At 46.9% G+C, this 15,262-nt stretch overlaps 1 protein-coding gene across 1 annotated transcript in view; it reads left to right on the top strand.

Moving 5' to 3' along the window:
• fndc3ba (fibronectin type III domain containing 3Ba) overlaps positions 1-15,262 on the top strand; it is a 97,556-nt gene that overhangs the window by 59,539 nt on the left and 22,755 nt on the right. The window contains 13 exon segments of the mRNA XM_072691224.1: positions 362-444; positions 447-499; positions 1,442-1,495; positions 2,924-3,048; positions 5,850-6,021; positions 6,149-6,235; positions 9,543-9,681; positions 9,793-9,864; positions 10,025-10,143; positions 10,287-10,392; positions 11,746-11,918; positions 13,542-13,655; positions 13,923-14,072. Coding sequence (XP_072547325.1) covers positions 362-444; positions 447-499; positions 1,442-1,495; positions 2,924-3,048; positions 5,850-6,021; positions 6,149-6,235; positions 9,543-9,681; positions 9,793-9,864; positions 10,025-10,143; positions 10,287-10,392; positions 11,746-11,918; positions 13,542-13,655; positions 13,923-14,072 — 1,447 coding nt within the window.

Below are 15,262 nucleotides of genomic sequence, written 5' to 3' on the forward strand. Positions count from 1 at the left end.
ATGACCCCAACCCAGCAGCAGATCTACAGATCTACTATGCCTGAATCTATGGCTGAAAAAGGAAAAAATCAAGGTGGTGTGATGACCCGGTCACAGTCCATACCTCAACTGAAATTTTTTAGAGAGCTGTGTATAAACAAATGCCCACAGGCTGTAAAGAAGAGTGGGCCAGAATTCCTCCAGAACGATGAGAGACTTACAGAAACCCATTACTACAGGTAACTGCTGCTAAAGGTGGCTCTACAAGCTACTGATTCATGGGGTGTACTTAGTTCTTCACGCTCTGCTTCTGCATTTTGGCTTCGTTTCTGTTAAATAATTAGTGTGTGTGTGTGTGTGTGTGTGTGTGTGTGTGTTGCAGAGTGAATGCAGTGTGTAACTCGTTGAAGGGCCCGTGTTCGGAGGTCGGGATGTTTACAACACACAGCAGCAGCCCTGACTGCCCCAACCCCCAAAACTCACACACCGCTCCAAAAACTGCCTCACACTGCAGTGGAAGGTGGGATACACTCCATATACAAACACACACACACACACACACACACACACACACACACACACGATCTAAGCTGTAAAGCTGGTGAAAACAGGTCAAAACATACTTTATGCTGGTGAGAAACTGGTCTGTTTAGATTGGTGGACCAGTGTGGTCATGGTGGTCAACTAGCTCAGTCATACTGGTTGACTAGCCTGGTCATAATGGTCATGCTGGTACACTCGCTAAACCATCAAACTGAATCCTGCTGGTCAAGAGCTAAACTGGTTGACCACCTTGAGCTGACCAGGCTGTTTTTCAGCAGGGTAGAGAGATGTAATTTACCACCGTAGTGAATCACACGGTCTCGGACCCTCAGTGTGTGAACACAGCTGGGAGCTCTGCTTTATTGGCTTAGTTGAGACTAAACCAGGGCTGAGCAACGGGGCAGTTCCGTTAATTAACAGGTGATTTGCATCAGGTGGGCCTGTCCAGGAATCCAGCCCTGCAGGCCCGGAAATGCCCGCCCCTGGGCTAAACTCTCAGTGGGCTACACGTTCCCACTTCAGTTGAACTCTGGTTTTCTCTGATGTGGACCCCTGCTTCTTAAAGCAGAAGAAATGTGAGTCTCTGCGTGACCGCTGGAGCTGTTTTCCAAAGATTGTCCATCAGAGTTGAAATGGTGTGTAAAATCTCAGCAGGGCTTGGTGGAGTGGGGTCGTGGGGCTGGAGCGTAGCCTGTATTGTAGTACAGTGATTAGAAAACATTGTGCATCTCCATCAGAAAGGATGCTCTCATCAGGAGGTCGGATTGCCTCAGCCGAGCTGGTCAGTCATGCTAAGCGCCAAAACGCTAAAGCCTCGGAGCTCAGGCTCAGTGTGTCTCGTTTGAAGAGGAAGTGAGACGCATCATAAGAATAAATGTCTTCCTCTCGCCATGTGACGTCTTCGCTTTTCTCTCCTCAGCCTCCCGGCGACAACGGATCGAAGATCACCAGCTACCTTCTAGAGTGGGACGAGGTAAACTGCCCCTTTTACTCTGATGGAGAGCATGGCCAGGACTCCAAAGAACCAAAAGGGTTCTGCTGTATGTAGAACCTAATGAGGGTTCTTTGACCTGTAATGATTAGAAAGCTTAATCCTTCTTAGTGCTACACAGAACCATCTACACGAGGCTTTCCAGCAGTACATGAAACCCTTTAACCAGGCACAGAACTATTTAAGCATCCTAATGGTTCTTTGAGTCATGGTTCCACGGATAACCCTTGGCTTTACTAAAGAACCCTTGAAAAACCCTTTTGTTAGAATGGCTTGCTTTGGTGCGTTCAGGCCAAGGTTTCTGGCAACGCGTAAAACCTCACACCTTTAAAACGATGTTTGGGTGATCAGGCTTTGCTGCAGCCTTGTGAAAAAGACGCATACTTAATTAAGCAGCAGTGTAATTAAAGATTACGCTGATATTTAAAGTACATCTGTTTGAAGGAAATTCACACAGCACTTTATTCTGTGGTACAGTAAATACCACATAGTATTTTATCATTTGATAATGTGATTTAATTCTGGTAGCTAGATTGTAAATAGCTGGTAGTCTAAATGAAAACTACTAGAGACCTTCAGCAGTACTCAGAATGGACTCAGAAACAGGGATCCTGTAGCGTTTAGCAGTAAATACCACAGTTCCTGCTGTGTGGAACAAATTAAGAGAGCAGTACTTTCTCATTACTTTCTGATTCTTTATTTATCCACACTGTTACAGAGCACTGATACGAGTATTTACTTGAAGTACTCTGTCATTACATCTAATTGTTTAAATTCAGACTAATTACTTTGTTGTATGACTAAGTACTCGTGTTTGCATCTGGTAACATTCTGCATACGTCCACATTCTGTACCAGAAATACTGTGTACTGTCTAATTAAACGCTCGGTACTAGCAGTGCTGTAAATGGTTGAATCTTAACGAACACTTTGATGCTGGTTAATTAACACACTGAAGCGCACTCCCCCGTTACTGAAGTATATCTAATATGTGTATCTTTGCTGGCAGCAGTGTATTAATGGTGTAGTCCAGGTAATTACAGGTGTGTCTCAGAATGACATAGTGAGGTTATATATGTTATTAATAACAAAACGATACGTTAAGTAAATATCAGAGTGTGTGTAATGTGTTAGTATTTAGGGTGCACACAAGATTTACACGATGTTGGAGAACATTGGAGGGACATGCAAGAAGAATTTGATTGCATTCAGCCCCACGAGAGTGAGAGCATCAGTTTTGATAATATTTTATCACTTAGTGGAAGGGCTGTCTGGATACTTTTGGACACTTCATGTATTTCATGTATTCATGCCGCCCTTTGTGGCGTCCCTGATGAGAGGATGATGATGATGATGGGGGAGTGATGAAGATGGGGTTTCTGTTCAGATTCTTCTCCTCTTTCTCCTGCAGGGCAAAAAGAACAACGTGTTCCGGGAATGTTACTTTGGGAGCCAGAGGCACTACAAGCTGCTGCGTCTGTGTCCAGCCATGGCGTATACATTCAGACTGGCCGCAAGGAATGACATCGGGACCAGGTAAATGCCCGGGGGCCAGTTTCTCTGAGAATATGTGAACATGGAGCACAGAGATCTCAGAGGTGGAAATATTAACATCCTCAGAGTCAGTGGGGTCGGCGGTTCCTCAGAGTCAGTGGGGTCGGCGGTTCCTCAGAGTCAGTGGGGTCGGCGGTTCCTCAGAGTCAGTGGGGTCGGCGGTTCCTCAGAGTCAGTGGGTCCAGTGGTTCCTCAGAGTCAGTGGGGTCGGTGGTTCCTCAGAGTCAGTGGGTACAGTGGTTCCTCAGAGTCAGTGGGGTCGGTGGTTCCTCAGAGTCAGTGGGGTCGGTGGTTCCTCAGAGTCAGTGGGTCCGGTGGTTCCTCAGAGTCAGTGGGGTCGGTGGTTCCTCAGAGTCAGTGGGGTCGGTAGTTCCTCAGAGTCAGTGGGTCCAGTGGTTCCTCAGAGTCAGTGGGTCCGGTGGTTCCTTAGAGTCAGTGAGGTCAGTCTCTCTCTCTCTCTGTCTCTCTCTGTCTCTCTCTGTCTCTCTCTCTCTCTGTCTCTCTCTCTCTCTCTCTCTCTGTGTTTCTCTCTCTCTCTCTCTCTCTCTGTCTCTCTCTGTCGCTCTCTCTCTCTCTCTCTCTCTCTCTCTCTCTCTCTCTCTGTGTTTCTCTCTCTCTGTCTCTCTCTTTCTCTCTCTCTCTCTCTCTCTCTCTCTCTCTCTCTCTCTCTCTCTCTCTCTCTCTCTCTCTCTCTCTCTGTCTCTCTCTCTCACTCTTTCTCTCTCTCTGTCTCTCTCTGTCTCTCTCTCTCTCTCTCTTTCTCTCTCTCCCTCCCTCACTCTCTCGCCCTACCTCGCTCTGATTTCTCTTTGGTGTAGTTTTTTATGTGTGGCTATACCTCTCCTTTTGTCTATGGTTAGTGAATACACACACACACACACAGACACACACACAGACACACACACACACACACACACACACACACACACAGCTTACACTCTCTCTCTACCTCATGCTCACACTCTCGTCCCTGTCTCTAAAGGCAATCAGGCTGAAGTATGTTATGTTTTCCTCAAGCTTTTATCTCCTCCTTCACCTTCCTCCTCCTCCTCCTCCTCCTCCTCCTCATGCTGCTGCTGCTGCTGCAATACTTTGACAACAGATTCTCCTAGTCCCACCACACACACACACACACACACACACACACACACACACACACACACACACACACACACACACCACCACCCACCACCACCACCCAGAACAAGCACCAGAGCCAAGACGTGTCCAGATGCTTCTTTAGTTCTACACTGGAGCCGCGAGGCTAATGTAGCTCACCTGTAATGGAACCTTATGTACACCAATTAGCCTCATACCTAAATCCTCTTAACGTGTGTGGAGGTGTTCAGCAATCTCTGACAGTTTTGATTATGTGTTTTCTTACTGCTGTCTCCAGCGTGCTCCAGTGCTGATTGGTGGGCTGGAAGCGTTCAGTGCTTCTTGCATGTCCTGTGCAGTAAGCCTCCAGCGCTGGGCTGGCTGTGAGCGGCTGGCTGTGAGCGGCTGGCTGTGAGCGGCTGGCTGTGAGCGGCTGGCTGTGAGCGGCTGGCTGTGTGTTAATGCCGGCAGCCGTGTCTCCCTCACTGTCTGAAGGTGAAGCTGAAACCTGAACTCTGCTTAATAAGCGGTTTAAGTGGTTTAGTATTCAGCGCAGAGCGTCTGGAGGTGCTTCAGGAGGCGAACCGTAAAGAATGAGCGCGAGCGCCGAGGTGAATTAGGGTGGAATTGTGGGTTCGGTCGGTTCGGCTGTAATTCTGTTTCTTGATGCCCTGCGGGGAAGAGCGGGAGTGTGTGAGTGTGTGTCGTGTTTCTGTACGGCCATAAACTCAATCACTCAGATTTAAACTGAATGAAAATGTCAGTGTAGCGAGGGCGCAGGGTTTAATATTGGACACCACAAGAAAAACTCTCTGAAATGTTCCCTCCTCGTCCCCCATCACCTCCCCGCCCCCCCTTCCCACCTCACCTGCTGAAATCCATCAGTGAAATGATCAGACTCCGCTTCCCACACCGAAACATCCCAGTCTGCCCCCAGCATGCAGGCCTCTTTCAGAGTCAGGAATTCATTTCTTTAAACACACACTCGCCAACAAAGCTACCAAACTGCCTCTACGGAGGTACCCTCTGTACCCTCAAGGGTGCCTCTTTAGTGCCTTTAAAGGCAGGGTCAGACTCCGCTGGGTCAGGTGAATCCTCAGACGGTCAGTGTTTCTTCAGGCTTTGTAAGATCAGTGTTTCCTGAGTCACTGACTCTGAGGAACCACTGACACTCCCTTTAAGACTCTTTAGTGACAGCTTGGTACCTTTTAATACCAAAACCCCCCACTGACTCTACAGCATTAGAGGAACCACTGACCCTACAGCCTTAGAGGAACCACTGACTCTACAGCATTAGAGGAACCACTGACTCTACAGCATTAGAGGAACCACTGACCCTACAGCATTAGTGTAGCCACTGACCCTATGGCATTAGAGGAATCACTGACCCTACTGAGTATGAGGAACCACTACCCTTATGGCATTAGAGGAACCACTGACTCTACAGCCTTAGAGGAACCACTGACTCTACAGCATTAGTGTAACTACTGACCCTATGGCATTAGAGGAATCACTGACCCTACTGAGTATGAGGAACCACTGACCCTACTCAGTAGGAACCACTGATCGTGACGGGTTAACTGTCTATAAACACAGACCGAAACAATTCCGTTGCTCTGTTGTTTGTACCTTCATGAATCATCTGTACAGAACCCGCAAACACTGTATTTCTCCATCTCTCTCAGTTCCTTCAGTCCAGAGGTGGTGTTCTGTACGAGCGGTTCTCTGCCACAGCTGCCCGGCGTTCCCCGGCTTGTTCGGGCTGGAGTGAGCTGGATCATGCTGGAGTGGAGCCGACCGCACGGCTGCAGCCCCGAAGAGCCGCTGACGTACCTGCTGGAGATCCAGGAGGACAATGTACGACACTCACTAACGTAACTATAGCAACCACATAGCAACACCATAGCAACCACCTAGTAATACCATTCCAACTGTGTGTGTGTGTGTGTGTGTGTGTGTGTGTGTGTGTGTGTGTGTGTGTCAGGGAGCTGAGTTTCACCCAAAGTACACTGGAGAGAGTCTGAGCTGTACTGTAGAGGGCCTGAAGAGGAGTTCACAGTATAAATTCAGAGTGAGTCTGTCTGTTTATGTCAGTCTGTCTGTCTGTCTGTCTGTTTATCTGTCTGTTTATCTGTCAGTCTGTATGTCTGTCTGTCTGTCTGTTTGTCTGTCTGTCTGTCTATCTGTTTATCTGTCTGTCTGTCTGTTTATCTGTCAGTCCGTATGTCTGTCTGTCTGTTTATCCGTCAGTCTGTATGTCTGTCTGTCTGTTTATCCGTCAGTCTGTATGTCTGTCTGTCTGTCTGTTTATCTGTCTGTCTGTCTGTTTATCTGTCTGTATGTCTGTCTGTCTGTCTGTTTATCTGTCAGTCCGTATGTCTGTCTGTTTATCCGTCAGTCTGTATGTCTGTCTGTCTGTTTATCCGCCAGTCTGTATGTCTGTCTGTCTGTTTTTCCGTCAGTCTGTATGTCTGTCTGTCTGTCTGTTTATCTGTCTGTCTGTCTGTTTATCTGTCTGTATGTCTGTCTGTCTGTCTGTTTATCCGTCAGTCTGTATGTCTGTCTGTCTGTCTGTTCATCTGTCTGTCTGTTTATCTGTCTGTTTGATACAGTTGTTCTTTTATCCGTCTGTCACTCTGTCTGTCACTCCGTCTGTCTGTCTGACTCTGTCTGTCTATCTATCTATTTACTGTGTTGTTCCGGTAGTCCGGTACTACAGCTACAAGGCTAATGTAGCTAACTAATGCTAGCTACCTCACTGAAGCTGTAGCTAATCTGTTAGCATGGTGAAATCAAGCACGAATCACGCTCGTCTCGAACCACGCCAAGGAGGCCGTAACAGATCCACTTAGAATTTCCCCACTGCGGGACTAATAAAGGATTATCTTATCTTAAACCAGCCTGTTTGAAACTAATGCAGTTAGCACTATGCTAACGGATAGCTATAGCCGTAAAGACGATATACAGTCACAAATCATAATCTCAGTCCAGCACAGCTGTTACACATCAGCTCTTACTACAGAAACCTCGTGTTAGCTTCTGGAGGGTAATGCTAGTTTCCACTTAACTAGCAATGTTGGACAAGCCCCGGCAGCCAGGCGGTGCTAACACCACGCAGGTGATGTGGGAGGAATCTGGCGACCGGGCTGTGCAAATGTCATGGTAGCGCTGTTGGACGAGGGCCGTGAACAACTCAAGTGTGCTAATCTTTATTATTATGCTACAGGGCGCTAAAGCGAACTCGTCTCCACGCTAATGATCAGCCCAGCTGAAGAGTCTAAACTGGAACAGCTACTCTTGTACTTATTAGATCCAGCCTCTCCACCAGTTACTGTAATGGGAATATTAAGACTCGGATCTTGCAGCATAACGGTGACCCAGTTATGGAGCCAATCAGTGAATTCCTATGTCATTAAGCCACTCCCACTTAACGTTTCTGTGGCCCCAGGAATGGCTAGCTAGATGGGTTTGTAAGCACTCAGCACTGGAGCAGCTATCCTCCATGCTCAGAACTGTCCAGATCGAAGTGTCTGTCTGTCTGTTTATCTGTCTGTCTGTTTATCTGTCTGTCTCTTCATCTGTCCGTCTTCTGAAAGCCTGTCTGTATGATTGACAGGTTGGGTAAACAGGCGCTGGACGTTGCTGGGTTAAGTGCCTCTGCTTGTCGGGAACACAGATAGAGGCAGTTCTGTCTCTCGCAGCTGCTGATAGAGCTCAGCGGTTTGTTTATGTAGAGCGTCTGTCTGTGGAGAAACTGTCCGTGAGTCTGCAGATAAACACTCGGCTGTGCTTTACTGGACTGGACAGGATATTACTCTCAGGCTCTGCTTACTGTAGATCAGTGTAGCACACCTTAAATAACTGTGGTTCAGCAGATCTGTAAATACAGCTTACAGACTGATGTTCCTTCAAATGTCCAGAAGATCTAGATTCAGTCTTCCAGGATCAGTTTTAATGTGGAGAAATCTGTTTGGAGCTCTCAGAGCTTAATCAGCTCGTCAGGCTGTGGCTTGTTCACGGTCGTCGTTAGGAAAGATCAGGTGATGCAGATTTTAAAGCTTTATAAAAACTCTGCCTCCTCAAACCTCGTCCCAACAATCAGCAGTTATGGGCTCCTCTAAGCAGCTGCTGAGCGCTCTGACCATCAACATCACTGATGCCCACAGAGCAGGAGAAGACCAGGAGAAGATAGCAGAGTGTTCTCAGGAGCCGGTTCCTCGGTTCCTAATGGAGTTCAGAAATAGGAGTTAACAGGAACGGTGGAGGACGAGCTGAGGTCTGGAAGTAGAACTATCAGAGAGAGCTGCTGGTAGGATTGATAGAAAGACTGATCAGAAACCCTGATTGACTGAAAAACACCTTCAGGAAGACCCGGATCAGACTCTGCAGTGATGGAGCAGTGCGCTACTGTGCAGAGACTCACTAATGAATAACCTAACGCAGGTTCTTTGTCCTCACCACAGACGTCAGTGTCTGTAGTTTCTGTGGCTGCCTGAAGCTTGGTATCTGTCAGGAGGTGGAGGAGGTGGAGGAGGTGGAGGAGGTGGAGGAGGAGGAGACTCTGGAAGGGGTGATATTTTCTGTTGGTAAATGAAATGGGATTCGTATTGATTATATAGGGAAAGTAATCATGCTCTGAGCTGTGTGTTCAGTCTGGACTGTAGTGCCAGACAGTAGTGATTTACCTAACAGTGACTTTAGCCTTCCAGCTTATTGATCTCATAATAATAATAATAATAATAATAATTAGAGCACCTCTATCTGAACTCAGACTCCTCGTAGTTTGATCTAGTTGAGTTAATAATTTGTCTTGTTTGTCTGATTATTTGGTTGAATATTAAAATAATAATGAATAATAACTCGGTCAGTGATTCAGCCTTTCCTGTTTGATTCATGAGCGTGGAGCACTCTTCTTATAAACAGCTGCTCAGCAGCTCCAGCGATCCTCTGAATGATGTCATTTCAGCATTTGCGACTCTTTCTTTCATACTGAGCTGAGCGGCGTTCATCATTAACCCCCTCAAAATGCAGCTGCTGTGCAGAAGAAGATGAACCCAGGATGTGAATCACATTCATCACAGTCATTCCCACAGCAGAATAACAGTGACGACGTCGGCTCGGTGAACAGAGAGCCGAGCAGCTCTGCCTACAGACTCTTCAGCTTTACAGCACAGAACTGATCTCATTTACATATGAATATTAACGGATTAATTACCCCAATCACAAACATCAACCTATCACCTTCTACCCTGTAGGCCTCATTTGCCTCAACTACAGAATATTCAGAATCCACGATGAACTACTGTGTACTACTGTGTACTACCATTTCTTACTGAATTAGTCAGTATCTACTGTGATTTCTCTTCTCCCGGCTGTAGCTGATAGCCTCCAGTATAGAGGGCAGGAGCGGCCCCAGTGAGGTTCTGGTCTGCACGACGAGTCCAGATAAACCAGGACCTCCGTCCAGCCCCAGCGTTCAAGAACCAGTCACGCCTTACAGCTTCACCGTCACCTGGGGTTCGTATTCGCAAGGTCCAGATATGACTATATACTGTGTGTGTCTGTGTGTGTCTGTGTGTGTGTGTGTGTGATTACTGATACTATTTTGCTCATTTCTTTTCTTTGCAGATCCTCCACAGGACAACGGTGGATCAGAAATCTTGACGTACCTGTTGGAGATTTCAGAAGGAAACTCTGATGGTGTGTGTGAGAGTGTGTGAGAGTGTGTGAGAGTGAGAGTAAAAATGATCCAGACCTCCATTGTTTGTTAGCTTAGAAATGAGAGAGAAATGTATTTATTTGTGTGTGTGTGTGTGTGTGTGTGTGTGTGTGTGTGTGTGTGTGCGCGCGCGTTTTGCAGCAAATCAGTGGGATGTAGCATACAGCGGACCTGCCACCCAGTGTGTGTGTGATCACTTGAAGCCTGGAACATCATATAGACTCCGCCTCTGCTGCATTAGCACAGGAGGTCACAGCCAGGTAACACACCTGTAGAAAACAGTGCACACTCACCTACATCCAGGTACCACACCTACAGAACACACACCAGTAGTTCATAATGAACCTCTTCAGCATCTTGTGTGTGTGTGTGTGTGTGTGTGTGTGTGTGTGTGTCTCCATAGTGCTCTGAGAGTGTTCCTGTGCGTACATTAAGCGTGCCTCCAGGCCCCTGCCAACCGCTGAGGATTGTGGGTAAAGCCAAACACAAGGAAGTGCACTTGCAGTGGGGTGAGAGGACTTTTACTAACGTCTGATTTACATCACATTTCACATTTACTCTTCACTGCTGGGACAACATAGCAACCGCTTAACAACACTCTAGCAACCACCTCAAATACTAAATCAACCACCTAGCAGTCATTTGAAATATCATAGTATCTACCTACCAGTGCCCTAGCATTGGGATCTGCCCAGGGTAACAAAGTAACTGCTTAGCAACCCTGTAGCAAACTATCTAACATACCATGGCAACCACCTACCAGTACCGTATCACACACCTACAAAACAATGTAGCAGCCATCTGTAACACCATGACAATCAACCTATAACACCATTAACAAACACATGCAATAGCATAGCAACACCCTATGAGGCACATGGGAGGACATAGCAACACTGTATCAAATCACCTAACAATAGCATAGCAACCACCTGCAAAACAACCTAGCAGACATCACATAAATACACTTTCAGCACAGTCGAATAGAATACCATAGCAACTGCAGAGCAACACCTTGGGGGTCATTTGGGGTAACATAGCAACTGCTAGGCAACACTAATATACAAACCACCTAATATACTCAAACAACCACGCACCGATACCCCAGCAACCACCCAGAACACCAAAGGACTGAACTATCAGCACCATTGCAAACACTTGTAAAACCGCAGTGTAGTTAAGGAAGCCCCTCGGGGGGCGTTTGCAGGACAGACCCCTCCTTCCTCACGTCCTTCGTTCATTTCTTGCTTATTTGCTGAGAAACTCTGGGGGAGACTCACCCCAATTCTCCTAATAAGAGAACAGACTGCTTCTGCTGCAGGTTATTCAAATACACCAGCTTCAGAACACAGGTGTGTGTTTATTCCAGGGGACTCGATTAAACTCTCTGGATTCATTAAGTTCTGTCTGTCTGTCTGTCTGTCTGTCTCACCTGCTTATTTTTTTAATATGAATTAAAGTACTGGAACACTTTCAGCTTTTCTCTTGAGTGTATTTGCTGCAGAGAGGCAGAAGTATGCAGACACCTGCTCCTCCAGAGTTCCTTCTGAAATCAGAGGCTTTCACCGGTAGTTTCTTCCACTGCTCTGCAGTAACAGCCTCTGCTCTTCTGGAAGGGCTTTACATTACATGTTGGAACATTGCTGTGAGATTGGTGCTTTGATTGCACTCAGCCCCGAGAGTGAAAGCATCAGTGACCCCTCTGCTGTGAGGCCACTGCTGGGGGACTCTATACCCCTCTAGCCCATTCTATTCTATTCTATAGTAGAATCTCGTACCTTTATTAGAAGGGCTGTCTGGACACTTTTGGGCCGATGTTCAGGAATATCAGACTGTCTGTCTGTCTGTCTGTCTGTCTGTAGACTGCCCCTCCTCTGAAGGCTGCTGTGGTGTGTTGGAGTACAGTGTGGAGATGTCTGAGGGTGAGTCGGACTCTGCGGTGGTTTACTGTGGCTCTGAGCTGGAGTGTACAGTCGGCAGTCTGCTCCCTGGTGCCACCTACTGCTTCCGCCTGCGCGCTGCGAACGAGGCAGGGGTGAGTGTCTGTATGTTTTATAGCGTGAGTGTTAGCGTAAGGTTCTGAGCACAGTGTTCAGTGCTGGATTAGAACCAAATAAAGGAGTGCGGTTCTCCTGCTGGTAAGACGGACCGTTAGTTCAGAACCAGCTGTAACTCCAGAGGGAAGACGTGGCAACAGAAAAGACAAAAGCAGCTCAAACACAGGTAAAGCTCCAGAACCACAGGTGTTAGGATATGTTTTCATGTTCCACTCTTAAATGGTTCCACACTACGAACTCTTAACTGTTCTGGGATCCACGGAGAACGCTCCTCACTGCTGCAGGCTGGAAATAATGTCTGTTAATGAGGCCTAGAGCCGCTCTGCTAGAACACAGCGGTAAAAACAAAGGATCAGAACAGGATCGAGTCCAAAACAGTTGATATCCATTATAATATCACTGGACCTGCCTCAATCATGAGCCACTGGAACGTATAGACATCCCTTATAACAACAACAACAATAACAACAACAACGATAATAATAATAATAATAATAATCATCTAAAGATGTCTCTCTCTTCCTGTCCTCTGGCTTAAAGCTCAAGAAACAGAAAACCTAAACACCCAACACAAGAGCACTGTGAATTCAGAGCTGAGTGTGTGAGTGTGTGAGTGCGTGGGTGCGTGGGTGCGTGGGTGCGTGGGTGCGTGGGTGCGTGAGTGCGTGAGTGCGTGGGTGCGTGAGTGCGTGGGTGCGTGGGTGCGTGAGTGCGTGGGTGCGTGAGTGCGTGGGTGCGTGGGTGCGTGGGTGCGTGGGTGCGTGGGTGTGAGTGTGTGAGTGTGTGTGTGTGTGAGTGTGTGTGTGTGTGTGTGAGAGTGTGTGTGAGTGCGTGGGTGCGTGGGTGTGAGTGTGTGAGTGTGTGTGTGTGTGTGAGTGTGTGTGTGTGTGAGAGTGTGTGTGAGTGTGTGAGTGTGTGAGTGTGTGAGTGTGTGGGTGCGAGTGTGCGAGTGTGCGAGTGTGTGAGTGTGTGTGTGTGTGAGAGTGTGTGTGAGTGCGTGGGTGCGTGGGTGTGAGTGTGTGAGTGTGTGTGTGTGTGAGTGTGTGTGTGTGTGAGAGTGTGTGTGAGTGTGAGAGTGTGTGAGAGAGTGTGTGTGTGTGTGAGAGAGTGTGTGTGAGTGTGAGAGTGTGAGAGTGTGAGAGTGTGAGAGTGTGAGAGTGTGAGAGTGTGAGGGTGTGTGGGTGCGTGGGTGCGTGGGTGCGTGTGTGTGCGTGTGTGCGTGTGTGTGTGTGTGTGTGTGTGTGTGTGAGTGTGTGTGAGTGTGTGTGTGAGTGTGAGAGTGTGTGTGTGAGAAAGGCCACAGAGATGTTAATCTGCTTCTTTGTTTACGGTTTTTATTTGATCATGGCGAGATCTCTGGAGAGAAGCCTCCTCTCTGAGAGCTCGGAGTCTGAGACGGCTCAGACGTGCTCTGAGTTACAGATGAACTGGGTCCGGTTTCAGAACTGCCTTCAGTTCAGGCCTGCAGGAGTGGAGGTTCTCCTCAGCTTTAAAACCAGGTTTAAGACAGAATAGGGAGGAGTTCCAGTCCACACGTCCTGCACCCTTCAGACTTCAGTGTCCCCCTGAAGCTGTGACCTCTTTGTCTTTCTCCTGGACAGTACGGACCCTTCTCAGAACCCACAGAGGTGACCACTGCAGCGGGTCCTCCAGGCCAGTGTGGGGTGCCATCCCTTACACTCACCTCCAATACATGTGTGCTGGTCAGTTGGGAGGTAAACACACACACACACACACACACACAGTCCTTTATTCTAGAGATCATATTATATATATAGTATTTTTATTATAGCTCGACTGAAACTGGGTTTAGTTGAAACTGGTTAATTACATGAATATTCACTGGCCGCTTTATTAGAAACACCTAACCCTGTGCGTCTACTCACTGGCCACTTTATTGGAAACACCTGCTGTATAGCTCTACTATGTACGGTGCCTTTCAGTGTAGTTCTGCATAAATGTGACCTGTGTGTTTGCATTAGAACCCAGAGAGTTCAGGGGCTGATATCTCAGAGTTCAGGCTGGAATGGTGTCGGGATCAGGAGCCGATGGAGCTGATCTACTGCGGAGTGGACACACAGTGTGAAATCTCCAACCTAACACCAGCAACACAGTACTGCTGCAGACTACAGGTCCAGAACACCACCCAGCACCATACACACACCAGACCATAGCAACTGTGAATATTAATAACTCTAAATGTAGGTATTGTGATATACACTGAGGAGGCGGAGCTACAGTCTCTCATTAGGGTGAATATTAATAACTCTAAATGTAGGTATTGTGATATACACTGAGGAGGCGGAGCTACAGTCTCTCATTAGGGTGAATATTAATAACGCTCTAAATGTAGGTATTGTGATATACACTGAGGAGGAGGAGCTACAGTCTCTCATTAGGGTGAATATTAATAATGCTCTAAATGTAGGTATTGTGATATACACTGAGGAGGCGGAGCTACAGTCTCTCATTAGGGTGAATATTAATAACGCTCTAAATGTAGGTATTGTGATATACACTGAGGAGGCGGAGCTACTGTCTCTCATTAGGGTGAATATTAATAACGCTCTAAATGTAGGTATTGTGATAAACACTGAGGAGGCGGAGCTACAGTCTCTCATTAGAGTGAATAATAATTAATAATGCTCTAAATGTAGGTATTGTGATATACACTGAGGAGGCGGAGCTACAGTCTCTCATTAGGGTGAATATTAATAATGCTCTAAATGTAGGTATTGTGATATACACTGAGGAGGAGGAGCTACAGTCTCTCATTAGGGTGAATATTAATAACGCTCTAAATGTAGGTATTGTGATATACACTGAGGAGGCGGAGCTACAGTCTCTCATTAGGGTGAATATTAATAACGCTCTAAATGTAGGTATTGTGATATACACTGAGGAGGCGGAGCTACTGTCTCTCATTAGGGTGAATATTAATAACGCTCTAAATGTAGGTATTGTGATAAACACTGAGGAGGCGGAGCTACAGTCTCTCATTAGAGTGAATAATAATTAATAATGCTCTAAATGTAGGTATTGTGATATACACTGAGGAGGCGGAGCTACAGTCTCTCATTAGGGTGAATATTAATAATGCTCTAAATGTAGGTATTGTGATATACACTGAGGAGGAGGAGCTACAGTCTCTCATTAGGGTGAATATTAATAACGCTCTAAATGTAGGTATTGTGATATACACTGAGGAGGCGGCGCTACAGTCTCTCATTAGGGTGAATATTAATAACGCTCTAAATGTAGGTATTGTGATATACACTGAGGAGGCGGAGCTACAGTCTCTCATTAGGGTGAATATTAATAA

Source organism: Salminus brasiliensis, chromosome 11, assembly GCF_030463535.1.
Source record: "Salminus brasiliensis chromosome 11, fSalBra1.hap2, whole genome shotgun sequence".
NCBI classification, from domain to species: domain Eukaryota; kingdom Metazoa; phylum Chordata; class Actinopteri; order Characiformes; family Bryconidae; genus Salminus; species Salminus brasiliensis.